Below are 15,775 nucleotides of genomic sequence, written 5' to 3' on the forward strand. Positions count from 1 at the left end.
ACCAGTTGCAGATTACATTTTGTATTCAGTTTAGCTGCCTACTGGCTTTATCATGGCATTAGACATTGCTGTTGAGACATTGCAGTTGAGCTGTGTTTTTCCACATGGTAAACTAAGCTTGTTTCTTCATATTTTTTCCTCATCGAACACGAACAGTTCATGATGAGAGGACATATTTTTTTTTTCTTCAGTGCAGGGAACAGGTCAGCCTTGAAAAGCTGGCTAGTTTTCAACGTTTTTCTTCCAACTCTGACCTACAGTAGCCAGCATGTTTGAATATTTCCATCTAAGAGGGGGAGGGCCTTTTAGAAGGCTCTTTCCATGGTTGTTTAAGCTATAAAAGAGGTGGCCCTGCTCAGTAGCGAGGGAATTTCAATGGCCTCAGTAAGGATTAGCCATTGAATGCCTGAACACAGACACTTGCCCCGTGAGGGTGGATATCGCTTTCTCGCAGTTGAATGGGGTAATCTTCTTGCTGGCATGAGAAAGATGAAGAGCTTGGCAGGCCCTACGGTGAGGAGTTTTTACTTTATCCTTTGCTTTGCAATTATGCTATAATATAATCACATAAATTTGCTGTGTAAATAGCAGTTGAGAATCATTTTGATTTTTTTTTGGGGGGGGGGGGGGGTTGGAGGCTGGAAGTGCATGATTTAAAAGTTTAAATATGTTTTTCTTTAGAGAATTAAAAAAGCATCGCAAAACATATTTGAAAATGCACGTGAAATTAAACTGCCTTATGGGATTGTGACAAACATGTTTTCTTGTTTGTCAGGACTTTCTAAGTTTTGGGATGGGTGCTTGGATAAAACTACAGTGCCTTCCTATTTAGAAAAGGTGCTTTATGAAAGGAATGATGTCCCTTTTGTTCTTGACAGGAGGGTTTGGATACTTTTGTCTGTTTTCAGAAAAATACATGAGAGATGTAAAAAGTTAGAATATGAAAAGAAGAAATTAAGAGTGCAAGTCAGGCAGAACAAATTATTGCAAGATAAAGTTGAAATCTACCAAGCTGTTACAGGAAAATCTGGCTTTTCACATTCCGATAATGAGGAGGTTAAAAAAGGTGGGGGCCAGTGTGAGCCTCATGAGCAGAGCATAATTCTCTGTGCGCAGAGCAAAAAATAGTTTTTGGCAGGAGTTGAAATGAATTCTTTAAAAGATTACACTGAGAAAGAAGTCGACGATGTTACCGCTATATTCAGACCACTTTTACAGAGTACGATGTGTATAATTAATTCAGAAAAGACACAGATACTGTCGCAAAATGTGCAGTTTCTGGGAATTCAGTGGAATCCAGAACATAGAGAGATGTTGTTACAGGTAAAACTGAACCTTTTGGAGGTTGCCACTATCTGCACTAAGCAAGAGACACAGTTTCATGAGATTGTCAGATTTTTGGAAACAGCATGACTCATCTGAGTAAAATCTTAACGCTTTGGTACAAAGAAACTAGGAAAAAACATGAGTTTGAATGATCCAACAGACTTTAGAGTTGTGAACAGTGCAAGAGGGAAACATTGAGTTACTAACTGTTCGGGGACAATATGCAAACTGGAGAATGTGGCACAAACAGAGGAGGGCAAGGGTGCCCCTGGGGCTTTGGACTAGAAACCCACTTGACTTTGTGGAGCGCTATACTTCTTTTGAAAAACATCTTTTGACTTGTTATTGGGTTCTAGGGAATACTGAGCAAAGGACACTAGGTTATAATGTAATTCTGAAACCTGCAATATCAGTCATGCAGTGGGTTAGAGTTCACCTAAATCTCATAGTACAGGAGATGCACAAGAGACTAGTGTCATACATTGGATATGGTACATACAAGAAAGGGCTCAATTAGGACCGACAGGCACTGCAGCCCTACATGAACTGGTGTAACAAGCCCCTGTACAGGATGAGGAGAGGGTGCAGGGAGTACCAAAGGTCCAAAAGTCACCAGTAAAATGGAGTGCACCATTTGAATTCTTGTCCCCTGAGAATAGAAAGCATGTTTATTTTACTAATGATTCATTGAAATACGTGGGTACTAAAAGTCAATGGAAAGCAGTGTTATACAATTCAGTCACTGAAAAGTCGTTGTCTACCACAGGAAAATGAAAAAGTAGCCAATATGCAGAGTTGTACACTGTGTGTAAGGTTCTAAAGCAAGAGCTCCTTGGTACCTGTCATTTTTACACTGATTCTTGATTCACTGCCAATGGATTAGCCGTTTGGCTTTCCACATGGCTTGCACATAACTGGTTCATTTATTCAAAGAGATGTGGGGCAAACAGTTGTGGCAGGAAATTTGGGAAATGTTAGAACAGAGTAAAGTCACAGATGCTCATTGTCCCATTGACTCATTGGAACGCTGGTTCAATTCCCTTGCAGGCGTCAAAGACAAACGTTCAGAGGCAGAAGTGTCAACCCAGAATTCTGACTTGGTGGGGATGGCTAAATGGGCACACCAGAAATGTGGACACCTGGGAGAAAAAGCCACTCACAGGTGGGCAGAGATTAGAGGGATGCATATTCCCCTAGATTTGATAAAAACTGTAATTTTGCAATGTCCTATTTGTCGGCACACACAACAGAGATCTGTCCCACAAACAGTCAAAGATTAATTGGGGAGAGGAAAGTTACCAGGACAGATATGGCAAATTGAGTTCATTGGACCACTACCGATTAGTCGTGGGTGTCAATACGCCTGTATCGTACTGGACACTTATTCTGGATACTTGATTGCTGTCCCTTGCAACCATGCTACTCAGCACAATACTATCAGAACTCTGGACTTGTTAATGTTATACTATGGAGTACCACTCCAGAGTGACAATGGGTCACACTTCAAAGGCAAATTGGTACAGGACTAATGTTCTCAGCACAATATTGAGTGGATATATCATATCCCTTATTATCCACAGGACTCAGGACTGATTGAGAGAATGAATGGTTTACTGAAAGCTCAATTGAGAAAATTATCTGATGGAACTTTGAAAAACCGGAGAGAGCATTTAAATGAAGCCCTCCAGATTCAGAACAATAGACCAGTAACAAATGCTGAAACACCTTTGATGTGAATGTTAACTCCAGCTTTGCAAATACAACCATATGTGGCCACCAATACCATCACATACTGGGAAATAAAACCTGAAGCGTCAGCTCCTTACAGAGCCACACCCGAATCTGCAGGTCTCGACTTGCATGCTTTACAAGCTTACATACTAAAACCCCTGGACATAGCGATGTGTGAAACAGGTATTGGAATACAGATTCCCCCAGAGCATTTTGGATTGATTGCTCCCAGATCTGGGTTGACCCTTAAAGGTATTCAGGTTTTAGGGGGAGTGACTGATGCAGATTACCAAGGAGAATCAAAGTTATTCTGTTAAATAGTGGAGAAGTTGACTTATTCATTCAAATTGGTGACAGAATTGCCCAACGTGTCATAAGTGCAGTGTATGGAGGTTTGGTAAGGAAGGGGACTGCCCCAGCCCTTCCCCTTCTGACAGTGCTAGGAAAAGGAAGCTGTGGTGCAGCAGATAAAAACTTCAGTGCTAAGGTGCGGGTTGAATCCCCAAATGGTCTTCCAGAACCTGTAGAAATTATAGCAAAGGGCCCCAATAACGTCCTGCTGATTATAAAACAAGGAAAGGAAAAAGGAGAGCACATTTCAGATGACAAATGTTATTTGCAAGAAAAGTCATACTTGTTTCTTTTCCAGATCCTACTACGACTTGCCACTGACCTCGAGTGTGCTGTGTAGTCTCCCTTTGGGCGTTTGAGTGTGGGGTCGGGGAGGGACCGCACCCCAAACCTGAACCTGATTGATAACCTTTGAGCAACGCTCCTGTTGCTTTTAAACTACAAAACATATGGATCCATTTAGTGCAAATTGCGCTTCACTGATTCAAGTTCTACATGGGAACAATACAGAGTACAATGTATGTTCTGTCAACACTTGATTACATTCTTCCACTGCAACTAACCCATGGCTTGTTATCTGATGACTGCTGCCAGTCTCATTAAGCAAAATTGCCAGTTGGCTGGCTGATTTTCATGTGGAAACCTGTCTTTCACTTATATTCCAGCAAACCTTTCAGGTGGATCGTGTACCTTTACATCATTAGAACTCATGATGTTTCCATCTAATTGTACACCCACTTGTTATCCTAGAGACGCTATTCAATCAGTTATTATTCCAATCAGAATATATAAGTTTCAGTCTTTTCATTGTAGGTGTGTCTGATTTAAATGTTTATAAGATCAATACGTTAATCCTACAATGATTGCTTTTATCATTGCATTATGTTGCTGTATACAATGCAAACCTGATTTGCTTATGATGTTTTCTTTGTTTTGAAATACCAGAAAAGTACACAAAGTCATTGGTCAGAGGGTGGAAATGTATTAAGAATAGGTATGTTTGACCACTGACTTTATGTTGCACCACTTTGCATATTAGTTGGTCAGTGTTCACCAGTTGCAGATTACATTTTGTATTCAGTTTAGCTGCCTATTGGCTTTATCGTGGCATCAGACATTGCAGTTGAGCTATGTTTTTCCACATGGTAAACAAAGCTTGTTTCTTTGTATTTTTTCCTCACCGAACACGAACAGTTCATAAGAGAGCACATATGTTTTGTTTTCTTCAGTGCAGGGAACAGGTCGGCCTTGGAAGGACAGCCTTGAAAGGCTGGCCAGTTTTCAACGTTTTTCTTCCAACTCTGACCTACAGTAGCCAGCATGTTTGAATATTTCCATCTGAGAAGGCTCTTTCCATGGTTGTTTAAGCTATAAAAGAGGCCCTGCTCAGCAGCGAGGGAATTTCCATGACCAAAGTCAGGGTTAGACGTAGAATGCCTGACACAGACACTTGTCCCGTGAGGGTGGATATCTCTTTCTCGCAGTTGAATGGGGTCATCTTCTTGCTGGCATGAGAAAAATGAAGAGCTTGGCAGGCCCTACGGTGATTAATTTTTACTTTATGCTTTGCAATTATGGTATAATATAATCACATATATTTGCTGTGCACATTGCAGTTGATAATCATTTTGATATTTTTTCCTTTCATTGCTGTGACTATTTTTAAACGTGTGCTTTCGACCTACTAATCTCTTTTTAGGAACCTCGTGGTGAAGTAATAATAAATGTCTTCTTTGAACTAAGAAGTGCACTCCAGATATTTTGTTTTGTCAGCTTGGTCATTAATGAAAGCATAACACAGGGTTATGTCCACTCCCCAAAGGAACTGGTCATATAGGGAATTGTAGTCACCCCTGGGTTAAGTAGTCCATTGGCTACTACCCTGCACTCCACTAAACGTCCCTAAATCGAGTATTTAGGTGGCCTCCTGGCACCAGGAACTCAGATTCATCTGACTGAAGAAGGAGGACAAAGAAGAGCTGACCAATGCGAGAAGTGTGGACCAGCCTTGAATTTTGGCACCAAACCCTGCCTACCTGCTGCTATCCTGACAATCGCCTGGGCTCGACTCATCCTGCAGCTGTGTAACTCCTAAAAGCCTCAGAGGGTGCTCAGCACTTTGCAAATCAGCTAACATCTCCCTTGGTGAGGAGCAGCCACTTCCCTGCAACCTGCAGGCAGTGACCACAAAGGTAGGTCCACCGATCTACTGATCACTGGGTCCACCAACGCAGAAGTCACCCAGGAGGAAAGTCACTGTGCTCCAAGAGGACAGACCCATCGCCCCACGAAGTTTGGAGAAGCTAAGCCCACCAGGAGTCACCCTGCATCAATACCAGAGTCTGGTTTATGTATGGGACCAGACACCACCACAGCAAAAAGAGGACTGGCCCACAAGCAATGACTGAATTGATGAGGCTGGCCACAAGAGATGCCGGACTGTCTGTTTTTCTTCCACCTTTGCAGGTCTAACCAAGAACTGAGCACCTTTGACGCACAGGACCAGCCAACCAAGACTCTTCACCCAGGCTTCCCAGCCTGGGACCACGACTATCAACTGTTTTCCCTTGCTCCCAGGACCCTCACAAACTCAGTCCAACATTGGGAGTTTGTGAACTTGTCCCCAAGTCCCTCTTCTGCAGCCTTTTTCTAGGTGGCACCCCCTCTTCGTGAACCGTGCAGCATGCAAGGCACAAGACTCATCCAGCACTCTGCGCCTGGACACCCCTGGGCAGGTAAAACCAAACTGCTGGTGGTTCTTGTGACCTTGACTCCTAGCACCCTAAGACTTAAAGGGGACCCCTGAGAAAACTGTGAGTACCCATATGCAGTGTTTCTGATCCATTGAAAAGCATTACTGCGTAAAAGCGCATTTGTGTGTAATATTTACCTCACAAGTAATACCTCGAACAGGTGTCTAAAACTAATATTACAATTGTTATATTTTTCAAAAATTGGCCTAGAGTTTCTTTTTGAGTACGTGTCTCATTTATTAACTCTGGGTGTTCAATAAATGCTTAGCACTACCCTCTGATAAGCTTAAACTGCTCGCCCACACTACCACAAAAGAGATCAATTCAGGTTAATACTTTAACCCCTGTCAACCAATAAGGCTTGCCTGTATTGTCTGCATAGTGTACCCCGATACTGGGGCACTGCATAAATAGCCAGCTTTCTATAGTTACAAGAGCGGTCCTGGGAGCGAGTGTTCAACCACGCTTTCCACCAGCACCGGGGCCTCATTGACTTCCTCTGAAATGGCCTTCTTGCTCATCTTTGTGCTGCATTCTAACAACGTTGAGTCATGCCTGAATGCAAGGCACAAGAGGCACACATCATGGATCTCTGTCACAAATATCTGTAGGTTGCAATCTTTGGAATGTTTAAACCCTGTCAATTCTGGAGGAGACATGTCTCTTGCACATACAAAAAATTCAGAGAAAAGAAAATGATCAATCTGACTGTATTCAATGGAACTCCAGATCTGCATCAGAAAGTTTGGAAAAAAAGAAACTGACACCAGTGAGCAGGGTGGAGCAGATAGAGAAGCCTCAACGTCTAGAGGGCACTGAGGCAGAGCTGCAGAACACTACTTATCAACACAAAAGGGAATTGTACCAAAAAGAATTCTCAATCCAGTCAGGTGTCCGTGGAAATTCACAAGGTGAGGAATCTACAAAGAGTAGTCTCTATCAGACGTTTAAATGTTCTTTAATAAAGTGAATGCACTACTAACCCAACACTGTTCTTATGCCTATGGCCCCTTTAATAATGTTTTTTGCTGTTTTAAAAACATCACATTGCCAGCCTAATGACAGCTTTCTGGTCAAGGGAGCAGCTCTTCCCTGCTCGGAAAAGGGAAGCTTTCAGGTAAAGACTTACTTTAAAATTTTGTTAGGAAGGGAGAAAGAGATCAATCAGAGTAAAGAGGATGACTATGATTTTGTCCGTACTGAAAAGTCAAAGAACCATTAGTTTCTGAAGGGAGTTTAGATACTGATCTAGGAACACAGTTTGATCATGATTTTGCAGGTTTCTTATTGGTTGCTGGAGCACCACATTTTCCAGAGTCTGCCTCCTCTGCCTTTGATGGAGGCGACCTGTGATCATCTTCGTCCAAATCAATAACTGAGTAGTGGTCTATGTCTTTCTTTTCACCACCCATTTCAGTGCTTTCTTTACATTCTTCTATACCTGCCCACTGATGGGATTAGATAGAAACCTGGTGTTCTGTTTGAGCACAATGTGCACAATGTCCATCACTCTGAAGCGTATTTACTTTCTTGGATCAAAACATTTAATATATGAGGCATTCCATCTTATTATGGTCCCATGTTAAGTAAAGTAAAGTAAAAAGTCCATATGGCATTCGCCTCAAGTGAAATAGGCATTCCATAATGGGAACATTTTAAATGACTTATTTTACATCTTTCATGCACCTTTTAGTCATTTTCATACAGTTAATTTAGCATCTTCCTTCAAAACCTTTTTTGTATGCTTGTTTACTGAATACAGTTGGTTGAGTCACAGAACTGATAATACCTCTGAACCAGAAAGAGGAAGTAAATGATCCAAGCTATAGCTTGCCTACCTGTACAATGTGGATTTGAAAGAACGTGCTCATTAACATGCTGCAAAAATGCACATTCCTTTCACTGACGCAATATCCTCTTGTTTTGTAAGTGAAACCGGTATAACCTACATGATTTAAATCTAGTTCAGGAGTTTACAAACTTTAGGGTCAGGCGGGGTAAACATTAGTAACTCATAATAGTTGAAATTAGAAGAAGGATTATGGATCAGCTAGTGATTGTGAACATCTATTATTTGCAACATAATTCAACTCAGTCAAAAGCTCCAAAATTGCATTTTGGTACAAAACATTGGAGTTTTGTTAGCTTGTGATTGCCAACTTAATATTTTGCGCATAGCCAGAGGTTCTAGTTTTTCTACTATATTGCCTATACCATTGCTCCATTATTGCTTTTCTAATGCAGTGCACTATCATTTGACTTATATAAACTGCAAATATATTTATGTAGATTATTGAGGTATTATTAATGTATTGTGTGACCACAAATCCGGCTGGACATTTCTATTTTTACTGTAACTGTGAAAATTAGGTTAATACTGTATCTAGAGTGGAACTACACCACCTACTTTGAGCTGGGTATGACTGCTTGCCCACACCTACCCCAGCATCACTGAGGGTTAGGAGGCTGACCTGTTTTCCTAGATCAAACAACTAGAGTGGTGGTTACTTGGAGCCCCTAGCATTCTCCACTTTGTGTGCTTGGTGTTCCGTGCAGCTCAGGACACCAAAGAGAGACCACGAAAATCATTGTTATTTTAATCAATAAATGTCATGTAAAAGGTATTCCCAAATGTGTATGCTTGACAATTGCAAGGCAAGAAATTGGCTTTTAAAACAAGAACAAATAGAAATAGAGGAGGAGAGGCAAGCATGCCCGGTACTCCCAGAAAACTCCAACAAATCTGATGTAACTTTATGAGCACAAGCATTTGAAATAATCTTGTTGTCAAACAGATAAACAATCCCCATCCGGTGAAGGACATTAAAAAGGAACAGCCATTCAACATTAGCCAAATGCCTTCTCTGCATCTACAAGATGCAACCATGGGTATAGAAAACATTGTGCATGAATTAAAGGTACTGAATGTGCCAGGAAAGTGATCAACTGGATTCAGAAATATTATTTTGAGCATGAGCAGTAAAAGCCTTTTTTGTTTGGCAACTATTTGATTGATAATGTCTATTAGCAACACAGACTGCAAAAACGTATAAGATTAATTAGATTTAACATGCTCAATAGTTGAATACTGAAGGATTTTTGTGAACAGAATGAGTGTGTCCTTTTGAAGACAGCATTTCTACACCGCACAATGCATCTAATGTCAATTTGCACCATCATGGTGTAGGTGTCTGGAGCCAGAGAAGAAGTTAATCGCATCCTTAACTTACATGACACTAATGGGCTCATTTACTATTTGTCTTAAGTCAGCATCAATCCTCGCGACAGAAACTGGATTATGGCTGAAGTGAACTACTAAAGAATTCACACTCCAAAGAGTTTTTGACTCCAACCTTGGGTTGGGTATGACTCTGGGAACAATTTCAGCATTCACAACGCAGGACAGCCATCATTGGGGACTTAACTTCTCCAGATCACCTGGCACCCTTTTTAAGTCCCATAAATTGAACAATCTTATCTACAGCTGTTCTAAACTCATTTAGCATTGGTCAGGTTTTTATACAATTCCTCAAGGTTAACTAGCATTTGAAGCCTGCTCAGGACATAGCTATCTGTTTAGAGTACTCGTGCTTGCGAGGATAAAAAGACCTTTTGGATAAAGTCCTTAACAGTATTTATTAACAACACAAATTATGACAGCTGCATACCTGTTGATCCTGCATCAATGTCTGGCATATGTTGGTGCTGAATTCAAGTTGCTTCTTAAGCTGGGTGATCTGCTCCTGCCACTGCTCCTTTTCTTCTACGTACGAGAGCTCAGACACCCACCTATGATTTTCTTGGCGTCTCATACTAATATTCTGCTGTTGCCTTGTTTTACTGGAAGGTCGATAATTGCCATCCGCTGAAAAAGGGCGGGAATTCTTCCACCTTAGAAGTTTTATAAGTAATAAAACATTTGTAAGTATTGTGCTTCCCTCTGTCCCTGCTTACAGCGCATAAAATAATAACTTTCCAAGCAAACAGATAATGGATATTTTAACATTTTAACTTACATTACAAGATTGTTTGCATCAGTTAAGCAACATCACCGCAAGCTCATCATTCTTTAATAAAATACTTTTAGAGTATCTCTTAAGCATAATGCAGCTACTGAAAACGTTTTGATTTGTAATGATAGTTCTCTCTCAGAAATCTTTACTTAACAGAATACATTCCTCGCTCGGACGAACTGATGTATTTAGTATTTTCAGACTTTAGCCATCTGGCTACTTCACAATGTTGAGGACTCAGAAGAAAAGTCAGAGAGCTGCATGCAAGAAAAAAGAAACTTAAAAGTCCGTATTTGTGAGGAAGTAACCCTGTGGAAAAAATGTGTGAGGAAAATTCAACCAGGCTAACCCTCATCAATTTTGTGTGTTAAAGTATGCAAACACCATTTATACATTTCTGTTTCAGTATGAATCAGCACAATACTGTCAGACATACAGGCTTCAGGATTGTGTTTCAAATGCATAAAGTGTGCCTGAGCATCAAAAGGTTGCTATAAGGATGCAAATAATTCATAATGAAGTTAAGGAAAACACCACTTACCCAGCAAGCATCTCTTTGTTACATGTAGTGCTGTAGGTTCACATGCTCTGCATACTCTTCCCATCTAGTGTTGGGTCCGGAATGATTGAGTGACTCCTCCTATCGGTGATAGTGTACATGGGCATAGACTCTTTTGTTAGATTGTTTTCCCACAGGCGGGTAAGGAAAGGGAGTGTAAGAGAACTATAGATAAAGATGTCCATGAAAGTACAAATGTACATATGTACAAATATAACTTAAACAGCCACAGGTGTCTGGGGAGGAAAGAGGACGCATGTGAATCTGCAGCACTACATGCCACATACAGGTGCTTACTGAGTAAGTAACATTTTCCGTTCTATGGCATTTATCAGTGCTGTGCTGTGTGAATTTTGTATAGCATATGTGCGTGTATGACTATTTAAGTGACTATAATCAACCACTATTCTATATGAATGATCTGGTTTTGCAACGGGAAATAATGGATTATTCATCGCCGATGTACAGGGCTCAATCACTCCCTGGTACTCAAGTTGTGACAGTATCTCCGTCACCTGAGCTTTTGCTTTATGCTTAACAGGGTATTGTGGCTGCGGGTGGGGTGTAGACCTAACGGGAATAACATGACAAGGAGAGGCCTTGTCCCACCCTACATGATTACGGTATAGTGCAGGTGCCTGTGCTAAAGCCCATTTAGCAGCATAGGCTTTTTTGTCTGCCTCCGGAACAAGATCGGAAAAAGAAGGCAAAATGACTTCTTCCCCATGTGTGAGCTTGCGGACATGTTCAGGTGGCCAGTCTCCTCTCGGCCAACAGGATATCACTAGTAAGTTCATCGCAAAATATCACACTAATAATGCATTCCACGTCTCCCTCTATCTGAATTGTTAAATCATAAACCCGATCGGGTGGGAGAACGCGGCCATCCACTGTCTCAACCGCAATGTAATCGCTAGTTGCTGTCGCATCCAGATGATCTTTCAGACTCTGGCGACATATCGTGACCTCTGCTGCGCTGTCCAACAGAGTCACGGCCCACTTCTTGTTCCTCAACAGTGTTCTCAATACTACTGGCATTTTTAACTGTCAGTGCTGACACTTTCTTCTTTTTAAATTGTGGCTTTTGCTGAGTAGTCTTTTCTTCTTTTTTAATGGTAGACTGTGGCAAGTCTTTTTTTTTCTTTCACGTATTCCGGACGTCGATCTTGATATTATACCTCTTTTCGGAGTACTCCAGATGTGGAGAATCAGCTCTTTTATTTCTCCTGTCTTTGAAATCTTTTTTTTGTCCCAACCCTTTTTAGAGCCCTCTTGTGCCTTCTTTGTACCTTCCTTATGGGTGATACTTGGTAATTCCAATTTTTTAGGTTTGGCTCCCAAACTATCCCGTCCTATACTAGTATAGGTATCGGAAATTATTTTCGGTAGCTGTCTCTCTTGTTCCATATTTGAAGTTTCCCGGAGACGCTGGCGTATTGCCAGTGCCACTGCTTCCCCTTTAATATTACTTAGTATTATCGAGGAGACGGCGTCAAGTTACGCATCAATTTCATCCCCAGATTCAGGGCCAGTGCAGCTCCATGCTCATTTTGTATTTCTTTTAACACTTCCGGTAAATTGGCAAGTGTAGGGGTACCATGTGTGGTAGTATAAACGGCAGAGAAGACTGTCCCCCATGTGGCACATTCATCCACCGAGGGAACCATCCCAAACGGCAAGCACATAGTGAGCAGTCTATGTTTTTCCTGTGGCCCGTATGGGGGAACACAGCTTCCAGCTGATTTTTTTTCTGGGCAATCTAGAACGGTATTTTTTCCCGTTCCGTGGGCACTTTACCCATAATAGTATGCACTGTCTGTGGATTAATCCCAATAGCCAATTGATATCCACCAGCTACTGGCGGTGCTGGACGCGCTGGTGTAGTGTTCAATGATCGCATTACAAACTGAACCAATCGTCTATATAATGCCACTAATTCATTATATAGGACTCGTAAATCTGGGATCGGCATATTCTGTATGCCTGGGTGAGGTGTACATGTGGCAAACATAGGCCATGTAGGTCCCTCATTACTTAAAGGACCTAGCCTCACCCGTCTTAGTACATGTGGTAGGGCGCCTTCAAACCAGTTCTGATGCTCTTGATATGTGAGCGATATTTCATGATAATGGTATGCTTCGTATCTTATAGGTACATTCGCAATTTCATATGTGTGAAATGTATGTGTTCTTTGGTCAGCCTCAGGAAAGGTGACCCTACTGTTAAAAGTCTCTGTTTGGTATGCTTCAGTCGCTTCTATAACCAGAGTAACATCACCACCCTCTTCTGTAAGGCCATGCGCTAATAAATGTTGTGTAAGTGCAGGTCTAGCATTCGCAGGAATGTCTATGGTATCAGCCATAGTTGTTTAGAGAAACGGAACACCAAAATAGGGGAAGTTTTCTTTTTTCCTTTTTTATGAGTTCGAGCTCAAACAACCTACAGCTTAATTAGGTGTTACCTGTTCAGCTGAGGAGGATTCTCCCAAAGACCATGGACGTCTCCGTATAATGGTACTTAGGGTACCTGTTGTCTGTGAGACAGTGATAGTCAGGGTATCTGTAAATTAGTGTCTAAACACCATCGTTGGTGGCGCCATGTCGTAGTTTGGACTCTTGCTCTGAGCAAGACTGCTGGTCTCAGGGTGACAGTACTTTCGTTTGTAGGTGACTAAGTCTCTTCCTACAACTAGTTGTAACTGTTGTCCAAACCTTACCGGCTCACTAGCAGTACCTAACCAGAAACACAATAGTAAAAGGTGATTTGTAGCAGTCGCTTACGCATGGACTCTAAGTAAGATATCTCAGGGTTGTCATGGTTAAACGGAAATTACCCTTTTCTCACAGATGTATTATGTCTCATACAAACAAAGGCAATAACACAGATGCAGTGAAGTTATAATCGTTTTTATTTAATTATTGAATCTGCAGCGTCTCATGCCACGAACAGATGTACACTGGTAAGTGACATTTTCCGTTCGATGGCATGTGTAGCTGCAGATACACATGCTTTGCATAGACTAGTAAGCAGTTATCTCCCCAAAAGCGGTGGTTCAGCCTGTAGGAGTTGAAGTTGTCTGAAAAAGTTCGTAGTACTGCTTGTCCTACTGTGGCTTGTTGTGCTGTTAACACATCCACGCAGTAGTGCTTGGTAAACGTATGAGGCGTTGACCATGTGGCTGCCTTACATATTTCAGTCATTGGAATGTTTCCTAGAAAGGCCATGGTGGCACCTTTCTTTCTAGTTGAGTGTGCCCTCGGTGTAATAGGCAGTTCTCTTTTTGCTTTGAGATAACAGGTTTGAATGCATTTAACTATCCATCTAGCAATGCCTTGTTTGGAAATTGGATTTCCTGTATGAGGTTTTTGGAAAGCAACAAATAATTGTTTTGTTTTCCGAATATGTTTTATTCTGTCAATGTAGTACATTAACGCTCTTTTGATGTCTAATGTATGTAGTGCTCTCTCAGCTACAGAATCTGGCTGTGGGAAGAACACTGGTAGTTCTACTGTTTGATTCAAGTGGAACGGTGATATGACTTTTGGTAAAAATTTTGGATTTGTCCGTAGAACTACTTTATGCTTGTGTATTTGAATAAATGGTTCTTGTATGGTAAATGCTTGGATTTCACTGACTCTTCTTAGAGATGTGATGGCAATTAGAAATGCAACTTTCCATGTTAAATATTGCATTTCACATGAGTGCATGGGTTCAAAAGGTGGCCTCATGAGTCGCGTTAAGACAATGTTGAGGTTCCATGAAGGAACTGGTGGTGTTCTTGGTGGTATAATCCTTTTTAGGCCTTCCATAAAGGCTTTTATGAATGGTATCCTAAACAGTGAAGTTGAGTGGGTAATTTGCAGGTAAGCTGAAATTGCGGTAAGATGTATCTTAATGGATGAAAAAGCTAGTTTTGACTTTTGCAAATGTAGCGAGTAGCTTACAATGTGTTTAGCAGATGCGTGTAAGGGTTTAATTTGATTATTAGGACAATAATAAACAAACCTTTTCCACTTATTTGCATAGCAATGTCTAGTGGTTGGTTTTCTAGCCTGTTTTATGACTTCCATACATTCCTGTGTAAGGTCTTAGTGTCCGAACTCTAAGACTTCAGGAGCCAAATTGCTAGATTCAGCGATGCTGGATTGGGGTGTCTGATCTGTTGATTGTGTTGAGTTAACAGATCTGGTCTGTTTGGTAGTTTGATATGAGGCACTACTGAGAGGTCTAGTAGTGTTGTGTACCAAGGTTGTCTTGCCCAAGTTGGTGCTATGAGTATGAGTTTGATTTGACTCAACTTGTTTACTAGATATGGAAGGAGTGGGAGAGGGGGAAAAGCATATGCAAATATCCCTGACCAACTCATCCATAACGCATTGCCCAGAGACTGATCTTGTGGGTACCTGGATGCGAAGCCTTGGCATTTTGCGTTTTCTTTTGTTGCAAACAGATCTATTTGTGGTGTTCCCCAATTCTGGAAGTAAGTGTGTAGTACTTGGGGGTGAATCTCCCATTCGTGGATCTGTTGGTGATCCCGAGAGAGATTGTCTGCCAATTTGATTCTGAATCCCTGGAATGAACTGTGCTATTAGGCGAATGTGGTTGTGTATCGCCCAATACCATATTTTCTGTGTCAGGAGACAACTGCGTTGAGTGTGTTCCTCCCTCTTTGTTTAGGTAATACATTGTTGTCATGTTGTCTGTTTTGACAAGAATGTGTTTGTGTTATTATTGGTTGAAATGCTTTTAACGCTAGAAATACTGGCAATAGTTCTAAGTGATTTATGTGAAACTGTTTTTGCCGAGAGTCCCATTGTCCCTGAATGCTGTGTTGATTGAGGTGTGCTCCCCACCCTATCATGGAGGCATCTGTAGTTATTACGTATTGAGGCACTGGGTCTTGGAAAGGCCGCCCTTGGTTTAAATTTATACTGTTCCACCATTGAAGCGAGGTGTATGTTTGGCGGTCTATCAACACTAGATCTAGAAGTTGACCCTGTGCCTGTGACCATTGTGATGCTAGGCACTGTTGTAAGGGCCGC

At 41.4% G+C, this 15,775-nt stretch overlaps 1 protein-coding gene across 7 annotated transcripts in view; it reads right to left on the reverse strand.

The window, feature by feature from the left end:
• Positions 1 to 15,775, reverse strand: part of PCM1 (pericentriolar material 1) — a 713,620-nt gene that overhangs the window by 447,444 nt on the left and 250,401 nt on the right. For all 7 annotated transcript variants that reach the window (XM_069200330.1, XM_069200304.1, XM_069200313.1 and 4 more), the window contains exon 19: positions 9,830 to 10,052. In XM_069200330.1, coding sequence (XP_069056431.1) covers positions 9,830 to 10,052 — 223 coding nt within the window. The remainder of the gene's footprint in view (positions 1 to 9,829; positions 10,053 to 15,775) is intronic.

The sequence above is a fragment of the Pleurodeles waltl genome, chromosome 1_2 (assembly GCF_031143425.1).
Source record: "Pleurodeles waltl isolate 20211129_DDA chromosome 1_2, aPleWal1.hap1.20221129, whole genome shotgun sequence".
Lineage (NCBI taxonomy): Eukaryota > Metazoa > Chordata > Amphibia > Caudata > Salamandridae > Pleurodeles > Pleurodeles waltl.